The sequence below is a fragment of the Octodon degus genome, unplaced genomic scaffold, assembly GCF_000260255.1.
Source record: "Octodon degus isolate 3935 unplaced genomic scaffold, OctDeg1.0 scaffold00079, whole genome shotgun sequence".
Classification (NCBI taxonomy): domain Eukaryota; kingdom Metazoa; phylum Chordata; class Mammalia; order Rodentia; family Octodontidae; genus Octodon; species Octodon degus.
Window position 1 is genome coordinate 9438591 of NW_004524655.1, and position 14361 is coordinate 9452951.

General features: G+C 45.7%; 1 protein-coding gene across 2 annotated transcripts in view; it reads left to right on the forward strand.

Moving 5' to 3' along the window:
• Positions 1-14361, forward strand: part of Smarcb1 (SWI/SNF related, matrix associated, actin dependent regulator of chromatin, subfamily b, member 1) — a 37251-nt gene that overhangs the window by 4241 nt on the left and 18649 nt on the right. The window contains exons 2-5 of one of the 2 annotated variants that reach the window (XM_004636310.3): positions 1630-1768; positions 3440-3569; positions 7520-7657; positions 9985-10112. In XM_004636310.3, coding sequence (XP_004636367.1) covers positions 1630-1768; positions 3440-3569; positions 7520-7657; positions 9985-10112 — 535 coding nt within the window. The remainder of the gene's footprint in view (positions 1-1629; positions 1769-3439; positions 3570-7519; positions 7658-9984; positions 10113-14361) is intronic. The other variant, XM_004636311.3, reaches the window with a different exon arrangement.

The window sequence follows — 14361 nt, forward strand, 5'->3', positions numbered from 1 at the left end:
TTTTTTGTATTTTTAGGGAAGGATCTACAGGGTTTCAGGGTCTCACTCCTAGATCAGAATTGTAGTGATCCTCCTGTTTACAGCCACCCAAGAGCTGGGATTACAGGTGTGTGCCACCACACCCAGTCTCTATTGCTGTCTCAGCATGCTGGCCCCAGGGGACAGGACCATGGGCCAGCCCCTGCATCTGCTTGCTGTTGCTTTAATCCGCTGAGCTATTTGGCAGGCCCTCTTTTGTCTTTTTGAGACAAGGTTTTACAATGTAATTCAGGCTAGCTTTGAGCTCATTATGCAGCTGCGGCTGGCCTCAGACTCACAGATCCTCCTGCCTTAGCCAGCTGAGCACTGTGATTACAGGTGTGTGCCACCATGCCTGGCCCCTCAGTTTCTTTTCAAAACCTAACGTAAAGTACATTTTTACCTTTGACTGGTGATGGTGCAGACATCAAGTAGCAGTGAGGGGTCTGCACCCTATGTGGCACAGGAGGGATTAGGTGGCTGCCCTTCTCTCATTGTGTTCATTAGCGCTGCTTGTTAATCATATACAGCTTCGCTTAACAAGAAGTGAAGAAGCTGGGGTGGGGGGGGCTGGCCCTAGCTCAGGCCTTTAAGTGGCTGCTTCCACAAAGCTGTCAGCCTCAGGTTGCTGGAGTTCGAACCTCACACCTCTCCAGCTGGCCAAAAGTGCCCTGAAGGCATTCGAGGAACAAAAAAAAAAAAAAAAAGAAGTGAAGCATACTTTTAATAAATCTGGACTATCCTGGATAGATAGAATGGGGAAATAATGTAAGTGATCCTTTGTAGGGCGAAGTTCACAGATATCAGCCGAGGATTGAAGAGACCCAAAAAAGGAAAATAATTCCAGGTCCATGTACAGTCAGCACTTGGCACTCCATCCACAGTGACTGTCCCCCATAATGTGAATCTGGAGTGATCATTTCTGAAAAGTGAATGAGACCATGGGGTGCCTTTATAAAAACCTTAGGACTAACTTTCATGAGGAACAATGTACTTTCAGTATTTGGTATAAACAAACCAAAACTATTGTTTGGAGAAGTAATGATTTATATGACAGTCTAGTGATCTCCAGTAAGTTCTCTTTAGACTCTTGGGAAAAATTCCTTTGGTGTCCCCCGTTTGGATGTTGTTACTAAAGAAAGCATCACAGGGCATGGAGGAAATTATCCTGCATCTGTCTAAAATTAGAAGACCTTTTTGGTGTTTATTACATCATAAAAATATCAAAGTCTGCTTCTTGAGATAAAAGAAGGTCAAAGAAGCCTTATATTTCTGGAAAGTGCCGGAGTGCCTTATTCCAAAATCAGAATCACCATGAGCTTCTTGCTAAGCTCTGGAGGCTTTTTACGAAGCTCGGAGGGTCTTCCTTGCAGACATCTGGTCAGGCCTTTTGGAACTTGGTTCTGTTGTCAGGAGGCACAGATGTAGACCAGATGTGCACTGCTGTTGAACTCTTGATGTCAGCAGAATGTGTTTTATTAGTGCCAAAAGCTTGGCGCCTGGGGACCACCTTGAGGCCTGTTTATTGAACGCTAGATTTAACTGAAAAGGACCCTCCTCTTTCACTTGGAGATGTGACCTTCATAATGAGCCTTCTTGCTTTACTCATAGGTGGGAAACTACCTCCGTATGTTCCGAGGTTCTCTGTACAAGAGATACCCCTCACTCTGGAGGCGACTAGCCACTGTGGAAGAGAGGAAGAAAATAGTTGCATCGTCACATGGTAAAAAAACAAAACCTAACACTAAGGGTGCGTCTTCACGAGGGTTTGTAAACCTGTTTCAAAACCACTCGCTTATGTCATGAAGATAAAACGTTTTCACTCCAGTGTCTTCACTGCAGCCCTTAACTTAGGCAGGGAGCATCCCAGGGGTGGGGCCAGCCTTCCAGCACACACGTGAGGCTCAGGTAAGAGCATGGCTGCAGGAGCCACTGATGGTCCACTGTCAAGTATTTCCAGGGGGGCCAGTGGGTGTCCGAGTGGGCCCAAGCAGGGACAGTAGCAGGTGCTGTGAAGACATGTTGGTCTCAAAACGTTTTAGGAATGCCGTGATGCTCTACCATCTGCCGTGGGCGTGTCTCCATAGTCATCCTCCATGCAGCTCTAGTGATGGGTGGTGGCCCCGGCCCCCACTCCCCTCTTGGGCTTTCACTGCTTGCCTCTGAAAATGTGTCCATTCCATCGCACTTCATGCCAGCAGCCAGTGTGCTAAGCTCATGTGCATGTCTGCTCCATGGAGCCTGCTGTGTGCCTGGGACTTGCTAGTGAGTGCCTGACACTAGTGAAACTAGCATGCTTTGGGTCATGGCAGCTCCATGCAGGGCAGGGCTCTTCAGAGATTTTGGGGGCTTCTCCTAGGGGCTTCTGTTAGGAGACACTTCAAGGGAACATTTACATTTGGATGCAGTGTGCCATTTGGCAGGTGGCAAAACTGCTTGCCTCTTGGCAGTAGTGCCTTGGAGAGAGCTGCCCTGAACCTAAGTGTGTGTGTGTGTGTGTGTGTGTGTGTGTGTGTGTTGTGTGTGGTGCTTCACAGTCTGTCCTGTTTGGTGTGGCTATAGGTGCTGCTGTGGTTTTGGCCAATGTGGGCAGATCAGTGGTTCTTTTAACGCAGGAGCCAGAGCTACTTTTTTTTTCTGCTGCTGTAACATTTCCACTCACCTGACTAAAACAGTTAGTTTCCTGCGTGTCCGCTTCTGCCCCAAGTGAGCACCAGTCAGTAACACAGCAACTCCCTGGCTTTGCCTTCTCCTCTGCAAGTCCCCGGTGAAGTCTTGGTGATGCTTCCACCTTGTGCTTCGGAGATACCTTCCCCATAACTACTTAATTCCTCTGGGAGAAGCCAGACTAGGCCCACAGACAGGTAACAGCTTTTGACCAAGAGAAGAGCTAGGGGTCAAGTTGCCTTCAGTCTGTCCTGTTCTCCAGATAGTACCTCCAGACTGGCTTGGGGACAGAAATTCTTGTTTGGTGTGAAGCAGCTCTTTCCAACTCTCTGGGCTCTTGTTTTAAAAGTACTCACCTTTCATTCCATGTCCCCACCTTGCTTCATGTTGTGGATTGCGGTGGTGTCTGACCTCTTCCCACTGGGGTATTCCTCTGGAGCTTCTTGAGTCCTCGCAGGCTGTGCTGTAGCCTCTGGTGCTACAGCTGCTCCAAGCATTTCCTCTGTCCCTGAGCCATTGCTCCAGAACACATTAGTCCAAGTCAGTCCCAAAGGAGGCTTTACTCAGTGGGACTTCTAAATAAAGTCCTCCATCCAGATTGCCCCTTTGGAAGAGGCGTTCAGCAGTAGTAAGTTTGACACCTTGCTTTTCCCACTTCCTGCATGTGAGGACTTGATGTGCTATATCCAGTTGGCTGGCTGCTGTTTTCACCACCCCCTTCAGGTTAACCGCAATAGTGTCTCTCCACTTACAGATCATGGATATACCACCCTTGCCACCAGCGTGACTCTGTTAAAAGCCTCCGAGGTGGAAGAAATTCTTGACGGCAATGATGAGAAGTACAAGGCCGTGTCCATCAGCACGGAGCCCCCCACCTACCTCAGGTAATGTGCTCCTGGCTCAGGTATGCTCGGGGGACGCTGGTGGATAGCTCTCATACTTAACACATCTTAGGGTCAAGCTGAATTGAACTGTCTTTGAACACTTTACCCACTGTGCTTGCAATCTTCTTAGCTGTTTGTACATTTCTTCTGTCTTTGAAATTCCTAAGAAATGTAGAACCAAATCTTGAATTTTGGAGAGTGATTAAGAAAGCTTTAAAGTAGGACTCCTATGTCAGAAAAATTAGTGGACTAAATAAAGTCACAAAAGAAAAAAGCAGTGGATTTAAAGGTATAAAAATTTAGACGGGCTGGTGAGATGGCTCAGTGGTCTAAAGCACCTACTTAGAACAAGCTAAGCTAAGCAAAGCACAGCACAGGGACCACGGTTCAATCCCCCAGCACCACATGCCAGCCAGCCCCGCCCCCTGGTGGGCTGAGCTGGCCACACACACACACACACACACACACAATATAAATAAATGTTAAAAAAAAATTTTAAGTTATAAAAATTTAGAACCTTTAAGCATATTTATAGTGGGTGAAAATTAAAAAAGCAAGTAATTAGAAATTTCCTATGCTGTCTTTGCCTAGATACTCTGATTGATTGATTGATTGATTGATTGATTTTATTTTTTTGCTCCGAATGCCTTCAGGGCAGGTTTGGCTGGCTTGAGTTGTGGGGATTGAACCACAGCAACCTGAGCCTGACTGCTTTGTTGAAGCAGCCACTTAAACAACTGAGCTAAGGGGCAGGCCCCCGATACTCAGATTTATTAAAAAAAAAAAAAAAAAAAAATCTTGGATAGTTCAGTATAGTGGTAGCAAACCTGTGGCCTGTGTGGCACAGTGGGCTATTTGTATCATTGAAAACGTGAAAGGTTCACTATCATTGCTTTAGTAGATTTGGGTTTTTATTCGTTTGTTGTTTTCATGGTGCTGAGGATTGGATTCAGTGCCTCATGAGTACATGCTGAACTGCACTCCCAGCCCCCAGTAGGTAAATAGATAAAGGGATGATGCACATCTGGAAAATACAAGGGGAAAACAAACAACAGGAAGAATGATTATCCTTATATATAATCTTATTTTTTTAGGGCCCTGTGCATACTAAGTACAAAATGCTTTACCATTCATTCAAAAAAGCTAGCATGGTAGTGAACTGGGGAAATTGTGATAGAACTAGTAATAATTTAAAAATAAGCTGAGTGTGATGAGGCATGCCTATAATCCCAGCATTTGGAAGATTGAGTCAGGAGGATTGGAAGTTCGAGGATAACCTGAGCTACATAACAAAGCCCTGTTTCAGAACAAACAGAAGAACAAAGAATTTAAAAGAACAAGTAAGGGGCCTGGGAGATGGCTCAGTGGAATAAGTGCTTCCCTGTCAAGTGCAAGGGCCTGAGTTCAATCCCTGGTTCCACCAAAAAAAAAAAAAAAAAAAAAAGAACAAGTAAGTCAACTCATTACATGTACAGAAATGTACGTGTACTCTGGAGAGCTGTGAATAAAAATGGGAACTATGGAGCCAGTGAGCATACAGGTTTAGGGAAGGCCAGGTATTACAGGGTGCGCCTACTTGAGCAGAATGGGATGTGACCTTATGCATCATAATTAAGTGGACTCTGCAGGACCGTACCACGTGGCTCATCTGCGAGACACATGCACGATCCCAGGTTGTATTTACCTACTCTGTGTCTCCAGCTCTCAAGAAAGTGCATTTCTATAGAGAAAAACCAGGGAGCACTAAGGGAGAAAAAGGATTATTGTTCAGAGTGATGAGGTTGTGGAAAATGACTTCTTTCCAGATTTTCTGTCAACTTTGCTATTGGATTGTTTTTATGGCTCCCCCAAGAAATGTGGCATGCATCCAGTCTGGCCATTGTTGTAGACGTGTGCTCGGCAGATTCTTGTTCCCCCAAGGGATGTGGTAAGGACATAAGGATGGCTAGACCTTCCTGGGAAGTCACAAAAGGAAATTATGTACACATGGACAGTACTTTTAAGTTTGCACATGTCAGCTAAGAACCTTTTATAGGTTGGTAAATAATTTCTTGATGATCATGCCAGATGAGGACCAGCTGAAGGGATAGAATTCTGACACCCTGGAGGTAGGATGACATTTCTAGGGGGTAGCTGAGTTTTGAACAAAGCAGCTTTGGCTGTCTCCATGCTGCTCAGTCAGCCTAGCAAGGGCCTCTCAGCCTCCCTACCATATCACAGTTGGGGCAGAGGCTCAGTGCCCCTTCTTGGAGCTCTTGGAAGATCATCTAGTGTGCCCTAGGTTGGATTTCATGACTTAGATTCTCGTGCTCTGTATACCTCTGAGTATGTTACTTGTACTTGCTGTGTCTGTTCTATGTAACATAATTTGCATTCTTTCCTTGAGATGGCTAGCAGATGAAGGGCTGGCAGAACAGCACAGGCTTAGAAATGAGAGAGATTGCCACCAAGATAGAGTGGGATTTTTGAACAGTGAGGGGCAGAAACACGGCACAGATTGTAGAGGATATCCATCTCAGCTTCACTGGACTCCTCCATGGAAGTTATAAAGAACCCATATTCCCAGGCCCTCGTCCAGTGATGGCTAGTCACTTGATCTTGGTAGCCCTTAGAAAAAGAGTTAAAGGCCAAGGGCCCTATTCCACTTGTGGAAAGAAGAAAGGCCTACAGCTTGCGTCCCCCAGGTGCCTCTTCAGAGGGTGTTGTCCTGCAACTTGTCACTTACTGTGAACTGTGGGGGGCAGTAATTACAGGAACTGCTGTATGTGCAGATGGTAGAAATAAAAAGGTAAATGTTGCGTTTACGGTCTTGCTATGGAAGACAAACACGCGTGACACTGTGGAATCCTAAGTGCTGTCATCTGTCTCACCTGGCACTGCAGCCACAGGGCAAAGTATTTGTGGGAACCTCCCAGTAGGAAAACCAACCCGGAATTCAGACAAGAGAGTGAGTCCTTCATGGGATGGAAGTTATTCAGATTACTCTGGAGGTCACTTCCTATAAGATACTCATTGATTCTTCTCATCTCTACTGTTCTGGAAGGTCAGAGACCAGAAGCCGTGCCTAGTCCATCTTAGTATAGCCAGCACATGTAAGGTCACAGTCTGCCCGGTGTGTTGGTGCCTGCCAGTTCCAGTGGCACAGGATGCTAAAGTGGGAGGGTTGCTTGAATCCAGGAGTTCAGGGCCAGCCTGGCCAGCAAAGTAAGCTCCTTTTAAAACAGTCATCATCAGAATAAATTCTCTTTTCTCCCTTCTATCCTTTTGGAGACTACCAGCCATCTGATAGGTATTTTGTGTTCTTTTTAAGCAGGAACAAAGTTTATTCGAAAAAGTAAAAGTAAATTTTAAAATAAGTGAATAGTGAGAGAAAAACTGGCTCTGCAGAGTGAACTTGGGCCAAGTAAAAGAGGAAAAGGCAAGATAAAAAAAATACCCTGGAGAAAGCAGGGTGGGCTATCATGAGGAAAGCTACGCTAGCTGACAGTGTCTCTGTGTGTGAGCCCTTATGACGGGGGCCTCTTTAGCTCCAGCCCTTGCAGCACTGTTGCCCCCACTGCTCCTGTACTGTCTTAAACACCATGAACCCTGACTCCATGTTTAAGGTTCGCCAGCGTTCACCCTTCTAGGAAGCCTCCCTCTTTTCCCCTTTTGCCTAATCAGGAGCATTCCTTCATGGGAGCCTTGCCTACAACACAGTACAGCGTGCTATGCCCAAAGGTTAGCAGCTGACTTGTGCCCTGGGTGGTGTCTAGCATCCTTTTGTGCCCTTTGTCCAAATACCTCTAGGTAGCAATAAGAACCTGGGGAGCAGAGCCCCATGGAGTTAGTGGTGCACAGACTTCCTCATCAGGAGCCTGGGGCCCTGAGGCATCACTGAGCATCGGTAGGGGCCTGGAGGGCAGACTTGGACTCCTGCTCTGACCAGGCCTTTTTCTTACATACCTTAGGGAACAGAAGGCCAAGAGGAACAGCCAGTGGGTCCCCACACTGCCCAACAGTTCCCATCATCTGGATGCTGTGCCATGTTCCACCACCATCAATAGGAACCGCATGGGCCGGGACAAGAAGAGAACCTTTCCCCTGTGGTGAGTTCCGCTGCGCACTGGGCCTCACAGAGTCACCTCCATCCTCCACGGCTTTTATTTGTAGTCTCCTTCCTAAAGAAATGGTGTGACCTTCAGTTGTCCCAGATACTGTACCAGTGCTTTACTGTCCCTCGCTTTCCCTGGCCTCCCTGGCTCTCCCTGCTTTGATTTCTCACTTTTTTCTCCTCCTTTTCCCAGCACCTTAGCCAAGCAGCTGGGGGCACAGCCCATCTCAGGGTTTCACGTGCCATCCACCAGACTCCTACTGTGTCTGTTCCCTGTGGCTGCTGGGACAAACCACTGCAAAGTAGGTGGCTTAAAGGAGCACAGATCTGTTCTTTCGCAGTTGTTGAAACTGCTGCCCTCTCACCCTATGAGAACAAGCCTGATCCTTGCCTTTTCCAGTTCTGGCTGTTGTATTCCTTGGCTTGTGGTCCCATCGTTCTAGTCTCTGCCTCTGTCATCACATGGCCTCTCTTTCTGTGTTTCGAAATCTGTTTCTGGCTTAGGAGGACACTGAATCTGCTGCCATGGCGAATACCTTTCCCTTAGCTACTGCGGAAGCTGAGGCAGGACAAATACTAATTCAAGTCTAGCCCAGGAAACTTAGCAAGATTCTTTCTCAGAGTTAAAAATATAAATAGGGTTTGGGGATATAGCTCAGTGGTAGAACATTTGCCTAGCATGTGTGAGCCTCTAGAAAGAAAAAGAAAAAAAAAACACCCTGTGATGTAATTCATGGCCCAGTTGGACAGTCTCTCAGAATCCTCCTAAGTCACATCTGCATGGTCTCCTTTTTTGGGCCATATGAGGTAATGGTAGCAGGTTTATGGGATTAAGACATAAGCGTGTTCGGGGAGCATGTTCCAGGCTCCTGTACCCACACGTGTGTCTGAGGCCCAGCCTCCCCTAGCTGCTGCCCTCACACCCTGAGCCACATGCTGCCTGCACACGTTGCCATATCAAAGCTTGGCTTCCATCCTTCCCCTTGCTCAGGCCGAGAGCCTGGAACGCTTTCTCACTGCCTTCTTTTTTCTTGTGCCACAAGTCCAGTCTTAGCAGATTCCTACTTGCTCAGCCCTCCAAGTTCCTGGAATTGGGCCACCTTGGCCAGCTACCTGTTGGATCTCGTTAGGTGTTTGTGCCCAGTTCATCTCCCTTGTGTTCTGAGCTCTTCAGCCAGCATGGGCTTCTTTGCCCAGGCAGGTTGTGCAAACTCTTTGAAGAATCCTTGACTCTGTCACACGTGGAACACTGACCTCCCCTCACTATGGTCACACCATCAAGAGCTCCTCCCACACTTTACTCTGCTGGAGCTCACTCCCAACTTTGCAGGGCTCACCCTGTCTTCCCTCTGCTCCCTCTCTTTCCCTAGCTTTTCCTCTTTCATTCCTTCTTTCCCTCCATCCCTCTTTTATTCCTTATTTCTTCCTACCTTCTTCCTTTCCTCCTACCACCATCCCATCTCATTTTAGCTGTCACTTCCCTTTTTTTTAATAGCCTCTCCTTCCTCCAGCATTCCTGCCTCTTCCCAGAGGATCGCTCATGTCTGGCATGCTGAGCGTTTTCCTGGCTTTCCACCTTTTCTATTCCACAGATGCCTTAGGTTTCTTCTGCACCCTCTCCCCAGCCTGCCTGCTCCATCTCTGTCTCTTTATCTTCCTGAAATACAATACTCCGTTGCTCAGAATTTTGGGGCTTTCTCTGGGTAGGAGCCTGCTTCCAAACCCCAAGATGGAGAACTGCCAGCTCTTCAACATCCTTTGGCTTTGCAGAGTCCCTGGGACCTCTCCTCGCATGATCGCCACCTTCAGCAGTCTTTTGGCTGCTCCCTCTGCAGTTCTTCCATTCCCCTGCCTCCTGGTGTTTGCGTGACTATTCCTCTTCTGTAAATGCTTTTCCTTTCCCAGTTTTCAATGACAGTCATGCCTACTTTGGCCTTGAATCTTCCACTGAAGTATGCCTAGGTCTTGTTCTGCCTAGGCCCCCAGTTTCTGTTGCTTCCCTGTGTGTCCATGAAGCATGCAGTTCTGCTCTGTTGTATATAGCATGTGCTGTGGATATGCTGGTGCTTGTCATTTATGACCCCTACTACCCAGGTTAGACTGTGGCTTTGTGACCTCATCTGATCTCAACTGTGTGGCATCAGTGGTAGATGCTAAGTCCCTCTAGGATATGCCCTTTCCCCTTGAGACACATTTGTAATGACCTGAGACACAGAAGGAAGCTGAAAACTCATATCCCATAGGCACTAGACAAAGGGACTGGCATGTCTTGGCTGACTGCTGTTATTTCAATGGCTGACTGCCATTGCTATTTCATTTCAGCTTTGATGACCATGATCCAGCTGTGATTCATGAGAATGCATCTCAGCCTGAGGTGCTGGTGCCCATCCGGCTGGACATGGAGATCGATGGGCAGAAGCTGCGGGATGCCTTTACCTGGAACATGAATGGTATGTAGATGCTTGCTTTCAGCTAGGCTTTATATGCAGATAGCTTCTTTTCTTCTAGCCGTCTGTCAGACAGCTCTGGATGTGACATTCAAGTTATAGTAGCATGATTCTTAAGGTATGGACTTCAGGTTTTTCCTGGTTCTGCTGCTGTTCCCTGTTCCTTGTGGCGCGGGCAGATCTTAGTCCATTTTCCGTTGTTCTAACATAATATCTGAGAACGGTAATTTATGAAGAAAAACAGTTCATTTTGGCTTTCTGTTCTGGAGGCTGGAACGTCCATGATCAGGTGGCCACATCTGATCAGTTTCTGGTGAGGACGTTATGTTGCTTCAACTCATGGCAGTACATATAAGGATGCATGAAAGGGATGAAACAAGGAGTGGAGCTTGCTCTCATAGTAACTAAACTAGTCCTAGTTTTGCACAGAGAGGGAGAACTCACATGAGAAATTCATTCATTCATTCCTTCATGGGAACTCAACCCCATGAGCCAGGCACCTCGCAGTAGGCCCCACCTCCCAACCCTACTGTACTGGGGGCCAAACCTCAGCGTAAATTTTTGTGGGGACAAACCGTAGCAGCTGGAGAGCTCCAGGTTTCCTCTTGCCCGGGTGAAGCTGGGTGGTTCAAGAAGCTGGGCATGGCAGTCTGCTGGTCTGTGTAGTTATGACTGAAGGCGCTTCTCAGCCCTGGTTCAGCTGCCTGGCCCATCCATACCTCCCCTTCAGCTGTGCCCACCACCTTGCTCCTTCAGGAGGTGCCTAAGAACAGGACTTGTGTGCCTAAGTCCTGGGCAGATGCCCGCTCTTCAAGCCTTCTGCTGTCTCAACTTTCTCAGTGCAGATGTGGAGAGAAAGCTTAGAAGACTACATGCCCCAGAGCATTTACAGTGCTGCTCCAGTCTGAGGAGGATTTTGTATGTGTTTTTCTTTTTCTTTCTTTTTTTTTGGAAAGGTGTTCAGTGGTGAGTGTTATATTGCACATTGCTGTCAATGCAGTTGCTCAGATTATTTTCTTTATTTTTTTCCTAAATCTTCAGACTTGTTTTTCTCGTATGATGCTGGGGCTTATTACCAGGACTTCAAGTGTGCGAGGTGAGTGCTCCTCACCTGAGATGTGCTCCAGTCTGTCAGGGTTTTTATCACAATCATACTTATATTCAAACAAAAAAGATGAATAGTATTTTTTAAATCACCAGAATCTCTTAATATTTTCAGTGTTGTCTTTTCTCATTTAGTCATTTTCATATGCAAACATTAATATAGTTGTAATTACAGAGTAAGTTTTAGAGTTTGGGTTTTTTTTAATCCCACTTTACAGGTATCTTCCTCATTTTGTTAGCCTTCATCATTGTAGCGTTTTCTGTTGCTTCATGCCTTACTTTGCTAAAACTCTTGTTAAAACTTGACAGCAGATAATGTATTACTTGTGATATTTTTCTCCCAGAAGGTCTAAGAGATGTCTAAAGGGTGTGGCAGGAGAGGTTCCAGTAGGTTTTTTGCAAGCTTGAGACTATCCTGGGCTGTAATGTCAGCTCAAGGCCAGCCTCAACTACATAGTCAAACCCTGACTCAAAAAGAAAAGAGGCCACTTCTTTGGTTCATACTTAGTTTATAGTAGGCGTGCGTTGCTGGAAGGTGGTCATGTCTCAGCTTTTTTGAACGAGGTGCAGATGGTTGATGGTTGGTTTTACAGTTCAAAGTGTGGTCAATAATTGTATTAGAGACTGGGCGTGGTGGCACAGACCTGTAATCCCAGCTCTTGGGAGGCTCTAGACAGGTGGATCACTATGAGTTTGATCTAGTAGTGAGACCCTGAACACCCTGTAGACCCTTCCCTAAAAAAAAAAAAAAAAAAAAATCTGAGACTAAATCTGAGACAGCCTTTCCCCATGGCCCTCATGAAGAGAACAAGGTATGACATAATGAAGACCAGCATCCATCCTTGCCTCCACTGTGAGTTCCAATTTCTGAGTTTCCTCATAGGAATCCTAATGTAAAATACAATCTCCAGCCAGGAATGGTGGTGTATGCTTTCTGGGGAGGCTGAGGCATGAGGATTGCCATGAGTTTGAGGCCAGCCTGGACTACATAGTGAGAGCCTATCTCAAAAAAAAAAGTGATCTCTACTCAATGTAATTTACTGGAAATATGTAGGGAAAAAAAAAACAAAACCAAAAAACCCCAAACCTGTCCTCTGCAAATTCTTCCTTAACCTTCACTGGTGAAAAATGGCAAAATAACCAGGCATGGTGGCACACCCCTATTGTAGTTCCAACACTCAGGAGGCTGAGGTGGGAGGATCGCCTCAAGTTCAAGGCCAGCCCGAAATATACAGTAAGACCCTGTCTCAAAAGACAAAATAGGGCAAAGGATGTGGCTGAGTGATAGAGCACTTGCCTAGCATGTGTTAGCCCCTGAGTTCAATCCATAGTGCTGCAAAACCACCCACAATTGATCTGCTATGTTTTTAGTCACATTTGGTTATTTAGACAGTAGGAAGCAAAAACAACTGAAAGGAGAAATGAACAAATCTACAATTACATTAGAGACTTCAGCATCCTTCTCATAGCACCTCTTAAAACTAGAAAGAAAATCACGAAGATGGTTAAAAAAATTGAAAACAAAAACAACCAACAGAATCTGATTAGCATTTATAGAGCACTTCAGCACAGCTGAGTGTGCATTCCTTTCAGTGCCCATGGAAGTATACCATATAAACCATATGTCATAAAACAACCTCAACAAACTGAAGAAAATTGAAGCCAGACAATGTGTTTTCTAATCGCAATAGACTCAAATACTTGCAAACTAAACAAAGATACTTTATAATTCATGGTTCAAGGAGGGAGTCTAAAGGGAAATTTAAAAACATACAAGGACCTGAGTGAACGTTCTCAAAATGTGTGGAATACAGCTAAAATAATGTCATAAAGATCACGTATAGCATTAGAAAATGTGAAAAGCTTCAAATCAAGTCTTAAGTTCTCAACTCAGGAACAAAATGAAACCAAAACAAGAAGGAGTACATAGTAGAAGAGCAGAAGCAATGAAATTACAAGGAAAGCTAACAGAAAATGAAGGAAACATAGCTGGTACTTTGGAAGATCAATAAAGTTGACAGCTTCTAGCAGGACTGACAAAAACATGTGACTACAAATGGCAGGTATCAAAAGGAGCAGAGTATTACAAACAGCCCTACACACACAAATTCGACAGTTTGCACAAAGTGATCATTTTTTACAAATGTCTTATTTCACTCTAAATCAAGTCAGATACATAACTGGAATTGCTCCACAGCTTTTTTTGCAGGGGATGGGAGTGCAATGCTAAGGATCAGACGTGGCCTGTTGTGTGGTAGGCAAACGTTCTACTATATTCCCGCCCCTGCTTGATACTATTAGGTAAATAGGGTGTGTAATTCAAAATCTCTCAAAAAAAGCTGGGTGAGGTAGCACATGCCTATAATCCCAGCACTCTGGGAGCCTAAAGCAGAAAAATCACACGTTTGAGTTCACTGTGGAACCTAGTGACTCAATGAGATCCTATCTCAATATAAAAGGTTTTTTTTTTGTTTTGTTTTGTTTTGTTTTTGTGGAACCAGGGATTGAACTCAGACCCTTGCGCTTGCCAGGGAAGCGCTTATTCCACTGAGCCATCTCCCCAGCAAAGTTTTGGGTTTTTTTGTTTTTTTTTTTTTTTAAGGGCCAGGAGTGTGGCTCAGTAGGAAGGCCCTGGGTTCAATCGCCAGTATCTCATCCCCCTAAATATATAATTTAGTTGGCAGTTTCTGGAGGTTCAAAAGCATAGACCCTGCCTGCTCATCTGTGATGCCCACATCACAATGGCTGGCATAGTGGCAAAAGTGCTTGCAAAAGAGAACACATGGCAACACAGGAAGCCAGAGACCAGGGAGAGGCCTGTATTACTCTTATATAACAACTTGCTGCCGAGAGAACTAATTCACTCAGATTAACATTGATTCCTTATTGAGCCAAACATCTTCCACTAGGCCCTAGATTGAACTGAGGACCCTGCACATGCTTGGTAAGTGCACCACCACTGCACTACTATCCAGGCCTCCCAGGCTGGACTTGACTTGTGACTTGATCCTTTTGCCTCAATACTCCTGGAATTCAAACATATGGGATTAGTAGGCCCCATCTCTCTTTTTTTAAATTAGGAAGTGAAACCAGGGATTCATTCATATTGGGCAAATGCTCTACCACTGTGCTATTACATCTCAGCCTT